This window comes from Pleurodeles waltl, chromosome 1_1 (assembly GCF_031143425.1).
Source record: "Pleurodeles waltl isolate 20211129_DDA chromosome 1_1, aPleWal1.hap1.20221129, whole genome shotgun sequence".
Lineage (NCBI taxonomy): Eukaryota > Metazoa > Chordata > Amphibia > Caudata > Salamandridae > Pleurodeles > Pleurodeles waltl.
The window spans coordinates 990,935,199-990,959,343 of record NC_090436.1 but is presented as its reverse complement, the minus strand read 5'-3'; the positions used below and the strand labels follow the sequence as shown (position 1 = coordinate 990,959,343).

General features: G+C 47.8%; 1 protein-coding gene across 2 annotated transcripts in view; it reads right to left on the bottom strand.

Moving 5' to 3' along the window:
- Positions 1-24,145, bottom strand: part of LOC138290887 (SPARC-like protein 1) — a 221,440-nt gene that overhangs the window by 27,959 nt on the left and 169,336 nt on the right. For both annotated transcript variants that reach the window (XM_069230278.1, XM_069230279.1), the window contains one exon: positions 9,486-9,634. In XM_069230278.1, the coding sequence (XP_069086379.1) occupies positions 9,486-9,634 (149 nt within the window). The remainder of the gene's footprint in view (positions 1-9,485; positions 9,635-24,145) is intronic.

Sequence of the window (24,145 nt, the reverse complement as noted above, 5' to 3'; positions counted from 1 at the left end):
TACACCTGGAGACACACTGACACTGACAAGCTCTTGGGAAGTCAGAAGTTAAACAAGGAAGAACAAAGAGAACCTAATCATCAGGCACAGAGGAACTTTAGGCATTGGGAATTGAAGTACCGGTCTGTGCAGGGCACAGGAGTAGGTGGGTATGCCAAGAGTAGCCCCAGATTGTGTCCTTAATCACAAAGGAGAATGTATGATCCTAGCTGATGAGGTGCCCTCTGACATTTTGGCCCTCATTACAACCCTGGCGGTCGGTGTTAAAGCGGCGGTAATACAGCAAACAGTCCGGCGGAAAAAAAAATGGAATTATGACCATGGCGAAAACCACCAACATAGACAGCCACTTTAACACTCCGAGCGCCACGGTGGAAGAAACAAACACCGCAGTGGTAACCGCCAACAGACAGGCGGAAGACAATGTACCGCCCACGGTATCACAAGAGGCCTATCATCCACCTTTTCCGGGGCGAAAACAACGCAAACAAAAACACGGCATAAACAGTACACAGAAGGGAAAACACTAATCTCTCCACACCCCACGAGGAACCAGGACGCCATGGAGCCCGAATTGCAGATACTGCCAATGCTGGTCTTCCTTCTCTTCTATCAGGAGCACCAAAGACGGCGGCGATGACCACAGTGAGTACTGTACCTACAACACAGGGGAATGGGGAGGGAAAAGAGAGTGACACACACACGCAACACCCCCACCCTCACCCACAACACCATACAAACAAATACAGGCAGCAACATTACACATACAACCCACCACCCCCTGGAAGAATGCAAGGACAAAAGGAAATGATTTGAACGAATGTAATCATATGAAATCTCATTATCAAAGTTCAAAATCCAGTAAATACAATTATGTACACCAACTACACAAGTCCGGATAGTGCACCAATCATTGTCCGTGGACCACTGGGCCCAAAATGCATGGGCAAAGCCCACACTAGATACCTGACTGGAAATGGAGAGAACACTGAAGGGGCATCAGATCAAAATGAAACAGGCACCTCAGGGGGAGGAGGGGCACCTCAGCCAGATGAACGCACAAGGCCACTGCTGCACGAGAGGGCTCCATGCCCTTTGCTGTATCCTGGGGAGTGCAAAGCCACAGTCTATCAAGTCTTTCCAGTGGGTGGTTTGCCCACTGCTTTATCCTGGGGAGTGCAAAGCCACAGTCTCTCAAGTCTCTCCAGTGGGTGGTTTGCCCACTACTTTATCCTGGGGAGTGCAAAGCCACAGTATCTCAAATCTCTCCAGTGGGTGCTTTGCCCACTGCTTTATCCTGGGGAGTGCAAAGCCACAGACTCTCAAGTGGATAACAGTCTCCACTGGTTCTGGAGGGTGCCTGGTGCCCAGAGTGCTTCATCCTGCCAAGGACTGAGGTAGTGGATGTCATTCTCCACTGGTTCTGGAGGGGGTCTGGTGCCCAGAGTGCTTCATCCTGCCAAGGACTGAGGTAGTGGATGTCATTCTCCACTGGTTCTGGAGGGGGCATGGTGCCCAGAGTGCTCCACGTGCAGTGTGACCGGTACAATTCCCTCACCTGGGTGTGCGTGCCACGAGATATGCGAGGTTCAGGTAGCATGATATGCCATGGCAGCAGCAACATACCCCACACTGCTGCGGCTTTGAATTCCACCTGCAGGTGCCAACAGTGATGACAGTAATGCTTCATGGAAGCTGACACGGTCCTGGAACTCACCACCAGCCTCGGACGACTGACCACTGGGGATGGTAGGCATGTCAGCGGTGGTGCCACTGTCCGAGGACGTCACAGGGCCGCTGGCGGTGCTTGCGGCTGTGTCTGTGGTGGCGGTGCTGGCGGCGGGGTCTGTGGCGGCGGGGCTGGCGGCAGGGCACGTGTCAGCACCTGCTGAGGGAGAAAGCAGGATGTCTCCTGCAGCCTCAGACAGCTGCCCACCGGGGGAAGAGACTGGGGACTGTTGCAGTGGCTGTAGACGTGCCAGAGGTGGTGCTGGTGGCGGTGCAGGTGGTGGTGTTCGCCGCCATACAGGTTGGCATGGACGTGGACAGAAGGTGTGACACTGGTCCCACAGTCTGTGCCACCATGCCCTCTTCTGACCTGCCCTTCTGTTTTTGGCCCTTCCCCACCTTTGATGGTGCCGCAGTTGTCTTGCCACTATCCCCTTTCGTTTTCGCTGACCCCTTGGTGGCTGGTGGTTTCGGCTTCTCCCTCTGGGATGTGGGCACCTTTTTCACCTTGGCAGGTGGCAGAATGTCCTTGGCCTCGCTACGTGGCACAAAGGCAGCCCTGATGGTTGGCACACTCCATGACCCCACAGTTGCTGGAACCACTGTGCCTGGGGATGTGGTGGCTGAGGTGCTGGGCTGGGACCAGGTAAGCCTGCCCCTATGGGAAAGATGGGGGGAAGGTGTGGGGAAGAGGTCAATGTTAGCCAGGAAGAGTTTTATAGACACACTGGGACGGGAAGATGGAGGGGGTTTGGGCGTGGAGGAAGAGGTAGTGGTTGTAGGAGGTGTATGTCTGCTGAATTTGGGTGAGGGTGCATGGGCTGGAGACTCTTGTGAGGTGGATGGCTGTTGGGTGGGTGTGTGCCTGCGTTTGTGTATTTTGGGAGGAGGGCTCACAGACACACTGGTAGAGGTCACTGGGGATGTGTGAATGGTAGTGAGGGTGGTGATTGCACGTGAGGGGTGTGTGGTGATGGGCGTGCTGGTGATGGAGGTAGTGGCTGAGGATGTAGTGCATGCAGGTGTGAATGGGGTGAGACAGGGAGGTAGGAGGGAGACGTGGAGAAGGGGGACACAGTGGGGGAAGTGGATGTTGGTATATGTGCATGGGTATGTTGCTTGTGTGAGTGCCTGTGGGATGTGTGGTGCTTATGTTTGCCTGTGCCACTCTTGTGTGTTGATGTGTGTGCATGCTGGCCTGATGGTGTGCATGGGATAGGCAGAGGCACAGGGGACTGTGTCTGGGTGGAGCAGGTTGGAGGGGGGGAGGCTGGACATAGGGACAATGGCTGCCATCAGTGCTGAGGCCGGAGCCTGAAATGCTCTCTGTTGGGCTGCCTGGCCAGAATGAATGCCCTCCAGGTATGCATTTGTTTGTTGCAAATGCCTCTCAACACCCTGGATGGCATTCAGAATGGTAGACTGCCCAACAGTGAGGGATTTCAGGAGGTAAATAGCCTCCTCACTAAGGGCAGCAGGGCTGAATGGGTCAGGGCCTGAGGTGCCTGGGGCGAAGGATATGCCCACCCTCCTGGGTGAGCGGGCACAGGACAGATGCTGAGGGGCTGCTGGGAGGGCGGTGCTGGTAGAGGGGGTGGCGGCTGTACCTGTTGATGTGGTGGGCACAGAGGGGCCCGCCACCACAAGGGAGTTCCCATCAGAGGAGGAGTCGCTGTCGCTGGTCTCTGCTCCTGTCCCTGCCATGGAGCTCCCCTCGCCCTCCGTCCCACTGGTGGCTTCAGACTCCGTAGCTTCACCCTCTAGGGCCAAGTGGGATGCAGCTCCCTCCTGCTCCGGATGATGCTATTGCACACAATAACAAGGAGACAAAACAAAAAGGGGGGGGAGACAGAAGAAAGACATGTTCAGTGCATGCAACACCACTACCGTTGGCGGACACAACAGACAGCAAGCAGCCCTCTGCACTACACCATGCACTTATAGTTCCTAGATTTTTCACATGCCCATGGGGTACGAGGCCTACGCCCAATTGCTGCACACCTAGAAGTCACAGGATCCTGACTAGGTGTAGATGGCTCTTACCACTAGTGGGGTTTGGGTGCCACATAGCCTGCCTCACGAGGGACCTTGCCTACCATGATCGCCCTTGCCTAGGGTACCCACTGCCCACCTCCCCCGCCCAGACAACTTGTAATGCACGCAGAGTCAGCTGAATGACAGTGTACTCACTCCCTTGCGGCTGCTGTGATGCCCTCAAGTGCCCATCCAACTCCTTATAGGCCACCGCCAGGATCCGGAACATCAGGGGGGTCATGGTGCAACGGGCACCCCTCCCACGTTGGGAGGCCATCCCCAGCTGGGTCTCTGCCATCTTCTTGCTCCAGTGGCACAGGTCCTCCCATTATTTACGGCAGTGGATGCTCTGTCTGTGGTAGACCCCCAGGGTCTGGACGTCCTTGGCGATGGCACGCCAAATAGCCTTCTTCTGGTGGGCACTGACCTAGAGGAATGGTACAGGGTGAAAGGACATTACTCACCTGGCCGGACCGTCATACTCATTGCCCACCAGTTCCCACCCATGCCCTGACCCACATAAACTCACCATCCGCACATGTAGGCCTCAGCCCCCCAAGGAACTTCCAGCCACACCACTCAAAGCAGGCATTGCCCATTCAGCATGCTCACAGTGTACTCACCTGTTTGTCTGGAGGACCGTACAGTTGCGTGTACTGGGGGAGGACCCCATCCACTAGTTTCTCCAACTCCTCCGAAGTGAAGGCAGGGGCCCTTTTCCCAGACACATGAGCCATCGTCGCTTCCACACAGGTCACTGCAGCACATGAAGTGTATGTCCTCTTCTGTTGAAGGTCAGGTATCAAGTGGGTGAACAGACAGGAAATGTCGGTCATGTCTGCGGCAGTGCATACCGTCACCGCCGGCATACATCGCCATTGGCTCCTCGGACCCATAGGGCCCAATGTTAAACAAAGTTGAATTGCGCCACGGTCTTCGACCGCCTATCGCAACAGTGTACAATGCCAGCACAGTTACCTCATATCCCCTTGACCCACCTTACAGGTCAGCCAGCCGCCATTTCAGGGGGCCACATATCATTAATATTAATTGCGTCACACCTATCTAGGCCTGGAATACACACAGTTACAAGCACATTGCGGATTAATACATTTCTGCAAATTACATTTTGTGATACCTCAGTGTTGGCTGACTTTCTGCTCGCTGTTCTTCTCCATAGGGCACATCATAGTCACATACAGACTTGATCGTGAAACAATCCAGGAACTGTGTGCCAGGTTGGAGCCAGACCTGATGTCAGCTATCCGCCATCCCACAGGGATACCCCCTCTAGTGCAGGTCCTGTCAGTACTCCATTTCCTGGCAAGTTGTTCCTTTCAGACAACAGTGGCCATTGCATCAGGGATGTACCAGCCAATGTTCTCTAGCGTGTTGTCCAGAGTGTTGTCTGCCCTGCTGAAACACATGCGCAGCTACATCGTGTTCCATCAGGTGGAGGATTTGCCCACAGTGAAAGGTGACTTCTATGCCCTGGGACATATCCCCAACATCATTGGTGCCATTGATGGGACACGTGGCATTAGTACCCCCACGCAGGAGTGAACAGGTGTACAGAAACCGGAAGAGCTACCATTCGATGAATGTGAAGATGGTGTGTTTGGCAGACCAGTACATCTCCCATGTGAATGCCAAGTTTCCTGGCTCAGTGCATGACGCTTACATTTTGAGGAATAGCAGCATCCCTTATGTGATGCGGAAACTCCGGAGGCACCGTGTGTGGCTAATAGGTGAGGCCAAGGACCCAATACAGTGTGAATAGGTGTCTGGGTATGGGGTTGTCCATAAGGGTTAGTGTGTGTCTAACAGTTGTCCCTCGATATTTGCAGGTGACTCTGGTTACCCCAACCTGTCATGGCTACTGACCCCAGTGAGGAATCCCAGGACAATGGCAGAGGAACGCTACAATGAGGCACATGGGGGAACTAGGAGGGTGATCAAACGCACCTTCGGCCTCCTGAAGGCCAGATTCCGGTGCTTCCATATGACAGGTGGTTCCCTATACTACTCACCAAAGAAGGTGTGCCAGATCATCGTGGCCTGCTGTATGCTGCACAACCTGGTTTTGCGACTGCAGGTGCCTTTTCTGCAGGAGGATGGGCCAGCTGGTGGTCTTGTGGCAGCTGTGGAGCCTGCGGACAGTGAAGAAGAGGAGGCAGAAGAAGAGGATATTGACAACCGAAACAACATAATCATGCAATACTTCCAGTGAGACACAGGTAAGAAGATGTCACTGCCTCCCATATCTCATACTATTGTTGGAGCTAGCATAAGCCTGTCAATTTCACTCAGTGTATGGACCCTGGCTTGTCACTTTGCCTTTCCATTTCACAGATGTGGGTCCCACTCTGTGCCCTTTGCTATATCGGTATGTGCACAAGTAAATTGACATTTCTCTATTCCATGGTTATTACAATTACACATTTGTGAAAGCACAGACTGACTCCAGATTGTTTTGTGATTGAAGTGTGTTTATTTCTGTGCTAATAAGTGGAGGGGGTTGTAGAATGGGCTGAGGGGATGGTGGAGGAATGTCCATGGCAGAGTCCAGTCTATTTGTTTCACAGGTGTGTTGTCCAAAAGGGCATAGGAAGTGGAGCAATGGCAGTTTAAGGATGGACAGGGTGACAAAGTGGGACAGAAGGGTGACATTCAGGGGGTCTCATTTCCTGGCGGGGGTCTTGGCAATGTTCTCTGTCTTGTTCCTGGATCTCAGGGTCCGTTTGCGGGGTGGTTCTCCACCTGCAGGGGGTGGGGTGCTGGTGTCGTGTTCCTGTGGCGGTGCCTCCTGTCCACTAGCGCCGGCGGAGGTGGAGGGCTGTTCATCGTCCAGGCTAGTGTCAGGGGCCCCTTGTTGTGCCACTGTGTCCCTCCTGGTGTTGACAAGGTCTGCCAGCACCCCTGCAATGGTGACCAGGGTGTTTTTAATGGACTTCAAGTCCTTCCTGATCCCAAGGTAGTGTTCCTCCTGCAGCCGCTGAGTCTCCTGAAACTTGGCCAGTACTGTTGCCATCGTCTCCTGGGAAGGATGGTAAGCTCCCATGATGTTGGAGAGTGCCTTGTGGAGAATGGGTTCCCTGGGCCTGTCCTCCCCCTGTCGCACAGCAGTCCTCCCACCTTCCCTGTTGTCCTCTGCCTCTGTCCCCTGAACCGTGTGCCCACTGCCACTGCCCCCAGGTCCCTGATCGTCCTGTGTTAGTGGGGTTGCCTGGGTTCCCTGTAGTGGTGGACACACTGCTGATTGACATGTCCTGGGGACAGAGGGATGGGCCCGCTGGGTGGGTGCTGTGCTGGTGTTTCCTGAGGGAGGAGGGTCTGTGGTGGCTTGAAACTGTGTCAGGGGAACCGACTGTCCCAAGGTCCCTGATGGGCCGGGCTGGTCATCTTGATCCAGTTGTGCAGAGCTGCTATCATCACTGTGGGTCTCTTCTGTGGGGGGACTGGATATGTCTGGCACCTCCTGTCCGGTGACGTTGGGTAGGGGTCATGTAGGGGTGTAAAAGCATGAATATTCCATCTGTGTGTGCCATCGTGTGCAATGGGTGTTGACCCTCTACTCCAGTACTTGCATTCTTGGCTTGGTCCTTGTGTGATAGTTGGTTTGGGGTCGATGTGGGTATCTGTACTGGACATGCTTTGGTGATGGGTGTCCATGCATTGGTGTTACATGCAGGGATTGTTTTTGGGATATGTGGGTTGTGTTGGTGGGGTATCTGTGGGTTGTTGGGGTGATGGATGTGAGGGTAAGGGTGGGGTATGTGATGGCATGCAAGCAGGGTGGGGGATAAAGTAGTAAAGATTTGCCTCACCAGAGTCCAGTCCTCCTGCTACTCCTGCGAGGCCCTCAGGATGCAGTATTGCCAAGACTTGCTCCTCCCATGTTGTTAGTTGTGGGGGAGGAGGTGGGGGTCCACTGCCAGTCCTCTGTACTGCAATCTGGTGCCTGGAGACCACGGAACGCACCTTCCCCCGTAGGTCGTTCCACCTCTTCCTGATGTCATCCCGTGTTCTTGGATGCTGTCCCACTGCGTTGACCCTGTCGAAAATTCTCTGCCATAGCTCCATCTTCCTTGCAATGGAGGAGTGCTGCACCTGTGATCCGAATAGCTGTGGCTCTACCCAGACAATTTCCTCCACCATGACCCTGAGCTCCTCCTCAGAGAACCTGGGGTGTCGTTGAGGTGCCATGATTTGGTTTGGGTGATGTGTGAGATGGTGTGAGTTGTGATGTGTGAGGGGATGTGTTGGTGTGTGTTGTTTGAGGTGCGTCGATGTTGTGTAAGTGATGGTGTTGTGTGTCTGTGGATGCTGGTGTTGTTTAAGGTAGTGTCTCTCTCTGGCCTGCTATCAAATATCTGGTAGTAATGGTTTGTGGGTGATGTGGGTGTGTGTTTTATAGTGTTGTGAGTGTGTGGGTGTGGTGTGTGTATGTGTACCAGATGTGTGTATTTCAAATTGTCCAATGTGGTGGTGTTTTGTAAATGTGTGTGTATTTTGAGGGCGGCGGTGTGTACCACCAATGGTTTATCGCGGTTGAAAGTCTGCTGCGTTGATTCGTGGGTCGTAATAGTGTGGGCGTATTCTTGTTGCCGTGGCGGTTTTGTTATCGTCAGTTTATCACTGACCTTTGGTGTGGCAGACTTGTGTGGGTGTCTGTATTGTGGCAGATTCCGAGCTGTGGGTTGTAATACCTGTAGCGGAATTCCGCGGCCGCAGGGATATGTTGGCAGTCTTCTGCACAGCGGTTAGCGGGATTTACCGCCAAGGTTGTAATCAGGGCCTTTATGTCTGTGCTTGAGAGAGCACAACAAAGAAAGATGAAGCTGTGGTTTTAAACCACAGCACTGTTGTTCCCTGCCAGCAGAGCTGGACTCATTTTCTACCGAGTGAGAAGTTTCTTCCATTTTCATGTGGATTGCACTATCTCAGGTACTTTGAGGCAATTTAAACAAGTTCCAGAATAACAAGTTCTCATCACGATATTGAAACTTGAATTTATTACATTCTCCTTTTCCCTATTTCTCTCTTCTGCTCTCTTTCTCACTTTCTCGGCAACAAGCCTCTCATTGTTATGTCATACCAGTGACAACATTACAGGGATTTCTGAAGTTTCATATACCTTCAGCGCTGCTCTCCAGAGTTATCGGAATTACTGTCCCCCAAGTTTCATGTTTAACTCTTTTTTCCTCCATTGTCAGGAAACTGCTGAAGAATCACAATTGAAGAAGTCTAAGCCATTGGGGAATTAACCTAAAACCCTCTTTCGTTTTTAGTATCTGTACCAGCTTGACTACAGATAATATAAATTATTGTTTTACATTTTTGAGTAGATGTATGTAAAGTTAGGTATGAATGAGGAATGGTGAGGATGTAGACTGCTGATACTGTGGTAGAAATCCCAGGTTAAAGTACCATTGGCCATGATATGGACAATGACATATACATTTGTAAAATAAGACAGATATTTTAAAAACGTAGCTATATTAAAATGAATTTAAGTCTCACAATAAAAGGAAAAATATATTTTTCACAATACCCCCTGGGTTTTAGATACATTTCTTTATGGTATACGTATGAGTGATGGTAAAATAAAAGTTTCTGGGAAATATTTATGCTAATTCTAGTTATTTACCTACAGTGAAGCCACACCTAAAGGATATTCCACAATAATCAATTCTAAGTAAGTCTGCATGTTTGTATATTACCATCTTTAATTCCAAAGCAATGGCACCATTCCTTCAAAGAAACAAATTTGTCGTTGTCAGTATTGCATTCCTTGAAGAACTCAGTTATACAGTGCTCCATAGGAACCAAAGGAGCACGCAGGGGAGCCAGCTCTGAATGCGACAATCGGCTGCAAAGAGAAAAAAACATAGCACAAAATTAGGGTGCCTTTAGTTTGAATGTATGTTGAATAATGACTAAAAACTTAATTGCAATGAACAAGGGACTTGTTTAATCACTGGGTTCACATTTGTAAAAAGCCTTGACCTAATAACCTTCAGTCACAGAAAAGAGATCATCTAGCTCATGAACAGGGAGTGTGAATGGGAATCGACACATCACATAAGATGATGATAATAAATATTTAACCCACACGGGAGACAGAGAGGTATGAGAGCTGAGATTTTGACGTAAATATTTTGTTTTTACATAATCATACTTATGTACTAATGTACAGCAGTTCTTCTGCCTGGCAGAGTCCACAGGTTCAGAAGTGTACTGAAGATTTGGGTCTAAGGTTGAATATTTAGACCTTGTGCCCACTTTGAAGTGGAAAAATCTTCCGGAGGTTTCCACCCCTATGGGGTGTCAGACACCCCCTTTCTCCTTGTCCTGACCACAGCTTGTTTGGTGTCGCAAAAGACTAATGACAAACCTTTTGTGAGAGTGATCAGACAGAGACGTTGTGATGTACAAGTATAGTAAGTAACAGCACCTCCCCTTGTTAATTTAGAGTGACCCATCGTGCCAACACCTATCTTCCCTTTGTCTCACTGTCTGGGAGCAATACACAAAGATGAACTGCCAGCTGCACCTAGTCATGTGACCTAGGATCAACCTGCAGGCACTAAATGGTTAATACAAGAAAATGCCAACTTTTGAAAGGTGGCATTTTCAGAATTGTCATTAGAAATCTGACTTTCTAATTAAAAAGGGATTTTAATTTTAATTCTTTAAGCACCAAATTCGACCCGTCTACCTCCTGCCAACTGGAAGTTACAGCTCATTAAATGTAATAAGGTAACTCCAGTGTTATCCTATGGGAGAAGTAGGCCTGGTTGTAGTAAAACAACTAATTTAGGAGTTTTCACTACCAGGATATGTAAAAACTTAAAGTACACATCCTACTTATTTAAATACACTGCCCCCTGCCCTCTGAGCTATTCAGGGCCTAACCCAAGGGTAACATATGTATTAAAGTTGGGGTTTGGCCTGGAAAAAGGTTTATTTTCCCAGTTCAAAATTGCAATTTTTAAACTGCACAAACAGGCTGCAAAGGCAGTCCTAAAACAATTTATAGAGAAATCCGAGTGGGTGGCACAATTAGTGCTGCAGGCCCAAGAGTAGCATTTAATTTAAAGGGCCTGGGCTCATGTAGTGCCACTTTAGTAGGGACTTGCAAGTAAATTATATAGGCCAAATAGTTCTATGTCAATATATTGATTTTAAAAGAGAGTGCAAATGCACTTTAGCATGGATTAGCACTGGTAAAAGGTGCACAGTCAGCAAAACAGGACAGATAAATGCAAAAGGTTAGGGGGAAACCACACCAAGGATAATAGGGTGATATTTTGTGTATATCAAAGGACATCAAGTATGATGAGGCTGGTAGAAGAAGATGATTTGATAAATCCAGAAATGTTTTAAAAAAGCTGTGTTAAGTTCTGTGCATTGTGAGATGCTCAGCTCACCCTGGATGGTAACTGCCACTAATTAGAAGGGGATTGCTTGCTGCCTTGTCCGAGTCAGAATAAGAATAGACAAGTTTTCAGTTTCTTCCTAAATACTAAGGCCCATATTTATACTTTTTTAGCACCGCATTTGCGTAATTTGTTTACGCTAAAGCGGCACTAACTTACATAATACAATTATATTTTGTAAGGTTGCACCACTTTTGCGTAAAAAAATGACGCAAATGCGGCGCTAAAAAAGAATAAATATGGGCCTAAGACTGAGCTGGTGGCCCTATTGTGAAATGGGAGTGTGTTCCAGACTTTAGGATCCAAGTATGAACACGTGCAGCCACTGGCTCTGGAAGTGGGGGACAGTGGAGAGCAGGTGGTTTGCTGAGCATAGGTGTGTGGTGTGGATGTGTAAGCTGATGTAGCTGTTCAGGTAGGTGAGGTCTTAGTTGCTTATCACTTTGTATGCATGTGTGAGTACTTTGAACTGTGGACATTTGTGGATGGGGAGCCATTGGAGGTCTCTGAGGTAAGGGTGAGATGTGGTTGCATGGTGGGAGGATGAGTGTGAGCCTAGATGCTGTATTCTGAAGGTTCTGGAGCTGCTTGGTAAGTTGCGTGGAGATTCTAACATAAAGTGCATTTCCATAGTCTAGCTTGCTGGTGATAAGTGATTTGATGACTGTTCGGCAGGTATCAAAAGGAAGTCACCTAAATATTTTCCTGATGATCTTGAGGGTGTTGTAGCAGGAAAAGGTGACCAAGTTGAATTGGATCGCCATTGATAGTTGTTGTTGAAGACAATTCCCATGTTTCTGGCTTGGCAAGAAGGTGTTAGAGTAGGGCCAAGGTCTGATAGCAAGAAGGCTAATGGCCATATAGACTGGTCTTTCCTGAAGAGCACTACTACCACCTTGTATAAGTTGAGTTTGATGCAGTTGAAGTTCACCCAACTTCTGGCATGCACTTGATCTGTGCTTGGGTGTTGATGTTCTTGGAAAGGGAGAGGATGAGTCGTGTGTTGTCAGGGTATGAGATGATCCCCATTCCAAAGTTTTGCACAATTTTGGTGAGTGGGACCATGTAGATTTTGAAAAACGTGGGGCTAACTGATGGTTCTAGGGGACTCTGCAAATCAGCTTGGTGGTTTTGCAAGTACACTTAGGTAGGCTGACATTTTGCGTGCCTCCTGTGAGGAGGAGATGATCCTTTGAAGGGTTCTTCCCTAAATTCCTGACTGCTGGAAATATTGCATTGGATAAGGATCAGGTGGGAGATGCTATTGGAAGTGATGGAGAGGCCAAAGAAGATGAGGGCCACAGTGTTGTTTTGGTTCATGATGGCTGTTGTGAATTGCTGTGATGAGGGCAGTTCCTGTGCTGTGATTTGGATCGAGGCCTGATTGGGATAGGTCCAGGTGGTTTGCTAGCCTCTTGTTGACAAGATCTGCCATTGTTTTTTTCAGCTGTGTCAAAATGGTGGTGTTTTTACAGGATCCGTGAAGCTTGCTGTTGTAAGGGAGTCATTAAGGTTTATGGTGAGAGTGGCACAGACGGGCTCAAGTCCTCTTGCAGGGCAGAAGTGCGGACTAGAGGCTGATGGGGCTCGAGAGTGGATAGATTGCATGACAGTGGCAGTTTCAATGTGGGTAATGGTGAGCCAAGAGGTCAGGGTAATTTTTACTAAGTTGTTTTTGTGTCTTAAGTGGTCTGCCTGGGTGAAAGGGTTAAGTTGAGGTACAAAGTGGTCATAAATAGAGCTTATCTTATATTGGAAGAAAAGCGCAAGCTGGGAACACAATTCCTGAGAGTGGGCGATAGTGTTAGAGTTATCAGTGGGGGTGGTGAATTCCTTGACAATGGAGAAGAGTTCATTTGCATTGTTGGTGCTTTCATCTATCTGTTCTTTTAGGGCTGAATCCTTGGTGGCTTTCAATATTTGGTAGTATCGTTGGAGGGCTGATTTGTAGGCTTTTTTGGTCTCTTTTGTTGTGGGTGAGTCTCCATCAGCACTTGATGTGCTAGAAGTGGTGCTTAGCACATTGAAGGTCATCATTGTCCCAGCTACCTTGTGGTCTAACCTTTGCGGTGGTCTGGATTTTAAAGAGTGCTAGGGTATTTGCACCATCTGTAATCTGGAGACTGAAGTTGGCAATATAGCAGACTGCAGGTGGTGGTTTTGCAGTTATTTGGACCAGTTTTCTTCAGAGATAGTGTTTCAGTGGTGGGGGAGAGGTCTTGTAATATCTGTTTTTTTCAATGGTGGTTGGAGTAAAGGTCGAAGCAGATGGAAGAATGGTTGGCCCAAGTAAATGGAGTGAATTTATCTGCTGAGATTTCATAAAAGTTGGTAAAGATTTGGTCCAGTAGATGGCTGGGGATTTGGGTGGGGTCTTTCGACCATTGTGTGAGTCTGACATAGTTCAGTTTGTCCAGGAGGTTGGTGGTTTTTGGGAGGGTGAAGTACTCTAGGTGGAAATTTAAGTCTGCGAGCAGGGTGAAGGACCTGGAGTTAAGTACGAGTGAGGTGATGATGTCTTTGCTATGGAGTTTTTTGACTTCAGCACTAGGCCTTGATGATCAGTACACCAGGGCACCTCCCAGTGTGTTGTTGTTGGAGTTTGCTCATGCCTAGTGATCTTGTATCCCATGGGGATGGCAGTCTTGATGGTGCGGTCTGATTTAAGTTTGAATCAGGTTTCTTGAGTAAGGGTAGATACAGGGAGAGGTCATGACTGAGGAGTCAGGAATCCCCAAGGGGCCTCCTGTGTTATCTGTCAGCATCTCCAGGGATTAAGGTTAAATCATATCTCTGTTCTTGGTTAAACCTTCATGTTTCTAAGTAAACATAATGTGCTGTGTTACACAATTGGTTTTATCAATGCTTGTTTTACCAATGCTTGTTTGCTAATGTGAGCAGGTGTAGACATGTGCTTCTAATTTGATGTGGTGACTCATCCACATGTGGAAACTCAACTGCTTTCCTGATTGGCTATAGATAGCAGAGTGAAGCATGCCTCCCTGCTTGGCTTTGTTTTGCTTCCTGATCTCAGCATCTGATTTGGCAGTCCAGCCCCTGCTGTCATCCTCGTATTCAGGACTTTTGAGGCAATTCTTTTCTTCGTTCCTGTACCAGCTGACACCAGGCATTCCTCCAGCACTCCGGAAAAGACTGCAGCTAAGTGATTAGTATTCTCCAGGGAGTTTGTTCTTTGAGCGCTGCGCTTTCCTAGAACAGCTGGTGTATTTCAGACCTTGTATTTTGGCAGAGTGCTTATCTTGAAGAGACAAATTTCTGAACATTCTACATTATTAGTGTAGTTACTTACCTAAATGTGCTTCAGGAGATCTGCTTGAGCTCAAGAACTACAAAAAGTGACAGTGCAATTTTAAAAGAGCATTTACATGACTTTTTTTCTCAAATAGCATAACTGTTGGATTTAAATTGTGTCATTCATGTCTGTGTTTCAGGTTTCAGGAATTTGCTTTTGAGGGGTTTTTCACACATACAGTGTAATCAAACCAAACTGTGCCACCCTAACTGTTTAAACCCAGAGTGGACATTTGTATTTCTTGGATTGTTTTTGTTCCTTTTAGTTTAACCCTATGCATGCAGGAAAATTATACGTGATATAATTAATGCCCTTGTTTGTCTTTCTTATGCATGATTATGCAAGTCCACAGTTCTAATTGTAGTGTGCAACAGTGAATCTCTGTGAAGCCAGCCCTAGTGTCACAGTACTTATTGTTATGGTACTCAGTTTGGGATTTTGGTAATGCAGTGTTAGTAATTGTGCCAACAGTTATTATTATCCAAGAAAAGTGCTGGAGCATATCGATGTTCTTCTACCACTCCCGTGCCCATATCAGAAAGAGAGATTCAGTTTCAAGGAAGTTGAGTGCACTAACTCTACAATCATTCTGTCAACAACGACCTGTGCTCCCGAAGATGCAGGGTGCCTGGCTGGACCGGTAAGACGTGGCAGTGTTTTGTCTCTTTCTCTTCCACTCCCCCTTTCCTTTTAGGACACCTGCCAGAGGTTTCTGTGTCCACCAGGAAGTGCTGAGAGGTGTTGCAGGAGTTCGGGGGCATACCATCACCCCTGCAGACATACTGCTTTTCAGGTGAGTGGCCCCGTCACAACACAAGGTCTCAGAATTTGATAGAATGTTTGATGAAAGAGCAGGTGGGGGTTTAGAAAAGGGTGGGTGTGGTGCATGTTTCTTTTGCTGAGTGCTTTGGTTGGATGCATCTCAAGTTCATGAAGTGGAGGGATGAGGCAAGTTAGCATCTTGGGCTTTACTGGGATGGTATTGGAACATGAGTCCTAGGCATTGATGGGCACAGATGGGCTTGCCTTTGGCATGCCGGTGGCACAGCCTTTTGAGTGCCCACTGTGCTTCCACAGTGTGATTGCCATTAGGCAGGGCCTGGTGTTGCCAGGGTGAGTGGTGGGATCGAAAGGGAAGACAGTGGCAGAAAGGCGAAAGGTGGCTCACGGTGCAGTGGCATCAGGAGGAAAACCAGAAAAAGAAGGTCAGAGACAGAAAAGTGGCAAAGTAATGCAAAGAAAAAATTGCAAAAGTGTGGTAAAGGGAGTAAAGGAAAGCAGAAAATGTGGTAAAAAGAGAGGAAAAAGAAAAGCCAGAAGCATGAATGTGAGAGAAATAGAGAGAGAGAGTTTAATTCCAGACAGGGTGAGAATAAGGGAGCAAAAGGAAGTGAAAAAGTGCTATGCGTCAAAAAGGATAAGAAAGAAAAAATGGCAAAATGAGAGGCAAAAGGACTGAGATCCAGAGAGTGCAAGGTCAGACAGAGCGAGATGAGAGGGGTAAAAGGAGAGAAAAATATCAAAACAACAAAGAGAAAATCACAGCTAGTGTGGGAAAAAAGAGAGGCAAAAATGTGAGAGAAAAAGAAAGAGAACAACTGAAAGCAGGCTGTTGGAAATTGGGTCTCTAGTTGGCAGAGTTTGACACTCTTTCCAAGTAGGGACCACAATCCTAGTCAGGGCAAGTAAGATACACACTAAAAGTGTACCTGTGCTCTCCCTTTGGTATCTTGGAACAGAACAGTCAGGCTAAACAAAAGAGGCAGTGTGTAAAGTATTTAGGAACACTCAAAGTAACATTATGAAAACACCACAAAAGGACTCCACACAAGTTTAGAAAAACAGTCAATATTTATCTGATTTAAACGACCAAAATAACAAAAATCCAATGCACACAAGCCAAGTTATGAACTTAGAAAGATTAAATCAAAATACAGTGCTCAGAAAACAGTAGCTCCTATTGGGCACTTTTAGGTCACATTGGGCTGGGACAAATCCAAAAGTTCAGTCTGACCACAGTGGAGCATGGGCCAGGTACAGGAGTCACACAGACCCACTGACAGCACCCTGGTTGTGTCGAGGCTTGGTGATGATGCATCGTTCTAAGGAGGGGATGCGTTGAGCTTGCAGGCGATCTATCATTTCCTCATCGGGCAACATCAGTGATGTAGTGAGGTCCAGAAGCGATGAGTACTGGTTCCAATGAATTAGTGCTGCTTCAGCCAAGCTGGGGCTACCTTGTAAGTGGGGGTCATTGCGTTGCACAGTCATCAAGCAGTGTATGTGGCTTTATTGTATGCAGCAGCAAAAGTGGCATTTCTACAGCTGGATGAGTTGGTTCCAAGTGACGGCCCTGTGTCGTTGTGATAGTTCCTGTGTTGCAGCACCACACTCGCCTTCAAGTTCCCAGGACTGGATTTGGCATCACTTGGCAGAGAAGGGCTCGCAGAAGAGGGGCACAGGTACTAGTAGCAAGATGTAGGTGAAGTCTTTGTTATTATTGAGACCTCAAAGAGAGGAGGCAAGATCAATCAGGTCCTTGGAAAAACTTTAGATTGCTGGATGTAGATAGTTACATCCAGTCCTCTCACTCTCAAGCAAGAAGTAGCAGGCAGGAGGCCAACACAGCAGAGCAAACAGCAAAGTGGCAGCCCTTCCTGACACCCTGTGGTCCTTCTTCCTGGTAGAAAGCCCTCAGTTCAGAAGTGTTCTGAGTATATGGTGTGAGAGGATCAGGTCTTATACCCAAATGTGCTTTGAAGTGGTGGAGACTTCAAAGAGTGGGTTTGAAGTGCCCCAGTTCCTGTTCAGCCCCGACCTGTCTGCCAAGAGGTCTGTGGGGGATTATCAGTCCCTTGTGTGGGGTCAGACCACTACCCTTTGAAGTGTAGGTGAAAGCCCTGCCACCCTTCCTATCCAGGAAGACCCATCAGTATGCAGATGGAATGCAGGTGCAGTTGAGTGTTCTGTATTTATGGCTGTCTGGATGGAATGCACAAAGGTAGCTCGTACCTAACCTTACACAGATCAGATGTGGGATGGAGGCAGGCTAAGGCACAGGATGGTTAAAGTAAGAAAATGCCTACTTTCTTAACATTTAGCAACACAAAAGAATGATGGATGGAGTGCTGAACAATGCAAACATTCACCCCCACTCACAGATCTGTGTTTAATCCATCATTCTTTTACTCACCACGCCACCCGAGTTTGGACCCAGCCATATGCAAGTCAGTCTTGACCATGTTCCTCATGGGAACAGTCCAGCCCAAACTGCCAGGCCAGGTCTTCCATGGACCTGGAAACAAGCATCCTGCCATCAGTTTCTGGGTATCACCCTTCATTAGCCAAACTAGCTTGAATCAAGTGGTACAGTGAGCACAGGACCCACGTCTGGGCATACCTTTCCCACTTAGTGTAACTTTAGCAACACAAAAGGATGATGGATGGAGTGCTGAACAATGCAAACACTCACCCCCAGTCACAGATATAGGTTTAATCCATCGTTCTTTTACTCACCATGCCACCCCAGTTTGGACCCAGCCATATGCAAATCAGTCTCGATCCTGTTCCTCATGGGAACAGTCCAGCCCGAGCTACAAGGCCAGGTTTTTTCTGATCCTGGAAACAAGCATCCTGGAACAAGTTTCAGGATATTACCCTTCATCAGTCAGGCTAGCTTGAATCCAGTGACACAGTGAGCATGGGACCCACGTCTGGGCATACTCTTCCCACTTAGGGCAATTTTAGCAACACAAAAGGATGAGGGACGGAGTGCTGAACAATGCAATCACTCACCCCCACTCACAGATCTGGGTTTAATCCATCATTCTTTTGCTCACCATCCCACCGCAGTTTGGACCCAACCATATGCAAATCAATCTTGACACTGTTCATCATGGGAACAGTCCAGCCCAAGCAGTCAAGCCAGTGGACCTTGAAAAAAACATCCCAAGACCAGTTGCAGGGTATCACCCTTCATCAACCAGGCTTACTTGAATCCAGTGGCACCCTGAGCATGGGACTCACGTCTGGGCATACCCTACCCGCAGAGGGAAACTTTAGCAACAAAAAGGATGATAGACGAAGTGCTGAACAATACAAACACTCACCCCCAGTCACAGATCTGGGTTTAATCCATCGTTCTTTTGCTCAACATGCCACCCCAGTTTGGACCCAACCAAGTGCAAATCTGTGTTGACCCTTTTCCTCATGGGAACAGTCCAGCCCGAACTACCAAGCTAGGTCCTCCCTGGACCTGGAAACAAGCATCCTGGGACCGGTTTCAGGGTATCACCCTTCATCAGCCAGGCTAGCTTGAATCGAGGGACACAATGAGCACAGGACCAGCATCTGGGCATAACTGTCTGGGTCTAAATTGGGGTGGCGTAGTGAGCAAAAAAAGATGGATTAAAACCAGTTCTTTGTGACTGAGGGTGAATGTTTGCATTGTTCAGCATTCCGTCCATCATCTGTTTTTTTTTGCATTTGTCGCCCCAAGCGGGAAGGGTATGCCCAGACATTGGTCCTGTGCTCACTGCACCACGGGACTCAAGCTAGCCTAGCTGATGAAGGGTGATACCCAGAAACTGGTCCCAGGATGCTTGTTTCCGGTCCAGCGAGGACCTGCTTTGGCAGTTAAGGCTGGACTGTTCCCATGAGGAACAAGTTCAAGTCTGGTTTGCATACAGCTGGGGCCAAACTGGGGTCGTGTGGTGAGCAAAAAAACAATGAATTCAAATCAGATCTTTGTGGCTGGGGCTGATTGCATTGTTCAGCATTCTGTCTATCATCTGTTCTTCTTAATTTCTAAAAGTGGCATTTTCAGACTTGAAATTTAAAAACCATCTTTATCAAAAGATGTGTTTTTAAATTGTGAGTCTAGAAATCTCCAAACTCCATTTTCTATATTTTCCACATTGGAAATTACACTTAAAAGATGTTTTAGGTAATCCCCATACTAGCATCGGGGAGAGCTCGTTCTTGTAATAGTGAAAAATGAATGTAAGTGTTTTTCAGTACCTGGACATGTTAAACTTAAAAGTGCATGTCCAACTTTTAAATGCACTGCACCCCCTCCCCCTTGGGGCTAACCGGGGCCTACCTTAGGTGTGTCTTACATTTAAGAAAAAGGAAAGATTCGACCTGGCAAGTGGGTACACTTACCAGGTTGAAATGGAGGTTTGAACTGCACAGACAGGCCAGTTTGAAAGGCTATGATAGAGGGTGGCATAATTAGTGCTGCAGGCCCACTAGTAGCATTTGAATTAGATGCCCTGGACACAGATAGCGCACTTCACTAGGTACTTACCAGTAAATCAATTATGCCAATCACGAAGGCTCCAATGTTACCATATTTTAGTCACTGGGCATATGCACTTTAGCACTGGATAGCAGTGGTAAAGTGCCCAGAGTCCTAAAGCCAACAGAAACAGTGTCAGAAAACGAGGAGGAGAATTCAGATCTATACACCTTTAGGGACTTCTGAGAGACTAGTGATATAAAATCCAAATGTCATTTTTCATTGCCACTACTAGCCAAATTATTCAAGTCCAGGATCTATCTGTGTGTTACATTGTGTATCTACACTGAGAAGATTAATTAGCCTTTATGAAAGAAGGATATTAATAAGAAACTAATTTCAGACAATTGCAGGCCACATTGTATTTAAAATTTGCAATGGGTTCTGTGTCAGAATACTGAATGCAACAATGTCATCCTACAAATATTTCGTACCCAGAATATCCTCTATTACAATAACGCTAAATATAAAGAGATACGTTTAGATTTATTATTCTTAGATCAGTCTTTATATGCTATGACAATATATTGTTAAGGTACATGTACACAGAGTTAGGAATAGAAATTTAAAGTAACCTACCTTTGCAATAATATGGTTATTGATATTCAGGCTACAGAGTTTTTATGAATAACATTTAAAACTTAGAATTCATGTAAAACACTTTATAGTACTCAGTCAGTTTTCTGCATTTAGTTTTCAACCCATTGTTAATATAATGTTAAGGTGTGCTTTTATAATTAAGAGAAAATAAATTGTGGAGCAAGGGGTGTCCTGGAGCCACAAGATGCTGATGGCTCCTGCAAGATGCAAGAGCCGAAGACTATCGTCACCATCCAGGCTCAGTGGGCCTGAGGAACCGTCCACTGGTCTCGCAGACTGCATTGTGCCCAACTTCTGCTGGGTAACCAGTGGGAACTTGTGTGACCCACTTTTGGGCTGTGGCTGGATCGTGTGGCCGGCGACATTGTGTGCCTGCTTGTGCTTGGCCAACGCTGGAGGCCAGCCATTGGGAGCTACACGTGGAAGCCCCCTGCCCTGAACCCAGCAGCGTGAGAGCTGCTCCACTCGCTGGACTGTGCATGGACGCGCTGCTCTGCATGGGCCAGGAAGAACCGATCTGACCATTCAACACACAATAGCAGATTACAGTGAGTAGCACCTGGCCTACTGTTAATAGTGCATTCTCTTGCTGCTCTGTAGTGACTCAGACTGCTTCCTATACCATTATTCCTGCCGGTCTTCTGGCGCATAGGAAAACACATGGTGTAGATGGAGACTGCAGGCTCCTCCTTTAGTCTTCCGATAATTACCATCATCGTGGGCAGACAGCCGCAGAGGGAGTTTACCTCACCCAGGAGCCTGCCCACCAGAGAGCAAATCTGTTACTGGCTCCCTTCCCACATCAGCCTCAGCTCAACCCCATGCATGCTATTACTGTGGGACCTGGCCAGACCTTAACAGGTGATTGGTATGCCACTCAGGCTACTAGCCACTCTCATAGGGCCTACACAAAATGTTAATCAGTCGTCTCACCCTGCCCACTAACAGCATTACTTCTGCTCTACTCCATAAGTGACTGCTTGTGCCACCCTGTGACCCTCCTCCCAAAGGTGACAAAGAAGATTGGCTGGTTGGTAGAGTGCACCAAAGTACTGTGCAACACCGGGCATAGGTCATCCAGATACTACCTAACAGCCTGTTCCCACAGAAACTCCAGCATGAGTAGGAAGGGGGGCGCAGGCCCACCACCACCAGTGTGACCTATTACTGAAAACACAAACTTAATGGTGACAGGAATGCTTGTAGAGGCCCTAATGTCCACCCTCCCTAGTGCAAAGCTGGAGAAGATCCTCAATGCCATTGACGAGACCAGGCAGGACTTACGCAGCCGAGTAGATGCTGTTGCTATCGAGGATGGGCTCCTGCAGAATGATCAAAAGAGACTGTCTGCTTGGGATATGCAAACAGATGGCGAACTCAATGACATCAGCCTGGCGCTATCTGATCTAGAGGGGCAGGTCAGGTCCCTCACTGTAAAGGTTAGGGAGCTGGAGAATAGAGTAGAGGATTCAGAAGGTCGCTCCAGATGGAATAAACTCTGTATCGTAGTATTTGCAGAAGGGGCACAAGGAACAGATACAGTTCGCTTTTTCGAAACATGCCTGGCACAGGTGGCAGGCTCAGATAACCTATGGCCCCATTATCTAGTGGAACAGCACAACGAGTGTCACCAAAGAAAACCCCTGCAGAGCACCCCAAGACCAGCAGTTGTCCGGCTCCTTTTCTAACGGGACAATGAGGCCATACTGCGGGAGACATGCACGGCAAAGCCATTCATGAAAGAAAATGCTTGCATTTTTCTATTTCCAGACTATTCCCTTGCAGTACAGTGCCACAGAGCATCCTTTTTGGGAGTTTAGAAATGCCGACCAGGCAGGTTTGAAATACTCGCTGCTGTTCCCAGCTAAACTTAAGGTCAATGTCAACAAAACTAGCTATTTCTTCACCGAGCCTGCAGATGCCCGGGACTGGGTGGAGCAGCGCAGGTATGAAGCCTCAATCCCACCATCGCTGTCCCTCACCCCTGCTCAGACAAGAAACCCCAAGGGAGAAGCAATCATTGGGGTGCAAAAACTGCAATGCTACTAGGAGCTCCCACTCATGCACTAGCAAGAAAGGAGTAGATGCATGCGCTATCAGCTGCATCCACAAAATGGATAGATGGATGCTCTATGCCTACCCTGAAAACGGCCGATCAGCCCTGAGACCCCGAATCAGACACGTCTGCTAACTCAGTCCTATTGGAGATCTGAACAGACATAATCCCACAAACTGCTGACTCACTGACATAACAGTCTGTCTGGCCAGTGAATGTTATTCTTTTTTTTCCCTCATACATATTCTTGCCCTAATAGCCCGCTGCCTATCACTGTGCAAGTGTCTGGATCAACTTTAACTCACTAGTGATGATGACACCACAGATTTAGTAGCATACACTGAACAAGCCATCTAAATAACAACAAACTGCATTACTTTGACCCTACGATGCTAGCCAATGCCCCCCTGCCCTACTCCTGTGCAGCCACAGCTTGTACTGCAGAGTGAATACCCTACACTTTTTTTGAGCTTCAGGATCACCTTTAGTTGGGAGTTGTGGATGATTGTTGCCTGTTCTGGGGCCCCTGTTCAAGGAGGAACTCAATATGCATTCACAATACAAGAAATACGTGGCACAATCAAAGATGCAGCCACTCTTAAAACTCCAGGGCTTGACAGGTTCCCCACAGATTTTTTTAAGGTCTATGTGCACTCTCTGGCCCCTGATCTTCTTTAACTGTTCGAATTTGCCCTGGAGGAAGGGTGGCGCCCTCTCTCACTTCGGGATTCTCTGCTGCTCTCACTCCCTAAACCTGGAAAAGACCTGCTGGAATTAACCTCAAATTGTCCTCTTTCTATGCTTGGGTCAGATTTCAAAATACTGAGCAAAATTATAGCCTCTTGCCTCCTAGACCACATGCTCATCCTGGTCCACTCAGATCAGAACAGCTTTATTCCAGACACGCCCACCACAATCAACATCCGGCAATTTATCCACACAAGATCATGGAAAGCTCCCCTGCACAGCAGCCATACTCCGCATGCATGGTGTTGGATTTAGAAAAAAGCATTCAACACTATGGATTGGGAATGCATATTTTCCGCCCTCACTCCACTGGGAATCACAGGTTGTCTGCAAAGCCGTATATGCCTCTTAAATGTAGACCCCACAGCCAGGGTGAGCATTTGGCAATGCATTTCTCCCCCATTGCCAGTGAGGAGGGGGACACGCCAGGGTTGTCCCCTGTCCTCTCTTCCCCTTGCCCTCGCTATGGAGCCCCTAGTGCACAGACATTGCCAACAAGCTAAGGAGTGGGGTATAACATTAGATGGAATAATACACTCAGCCTCTTTGTATGCCCACAATGTTCTAATCATGTACGAGACATTAGGCAGGATATCGATGATGTAACAGCTATCCTCTCAGAATTCCGAGCTGCTTCAGGCTGGGAGTAAATTGGACTAAATCATGCCTGTTCAACCCTACAGCCTGACTGTCCACCACAGCACTTCTCAATAGACACTCACATGCTGTGCTGAGAACATCGTACCTTTAGATATTTACGAATACATATCTACCATGACATCCAGGACCATATAGATGGTAATATTACTACAGTCATTACTTCCCTCCACTCACAGATGGCCTTTTGGGGCACACTCCCACTCCCAGTAGATGGTAAGATATCCTTGTCTAAAATGGTTATGCTCCCTCTCTTATTATACTATGTG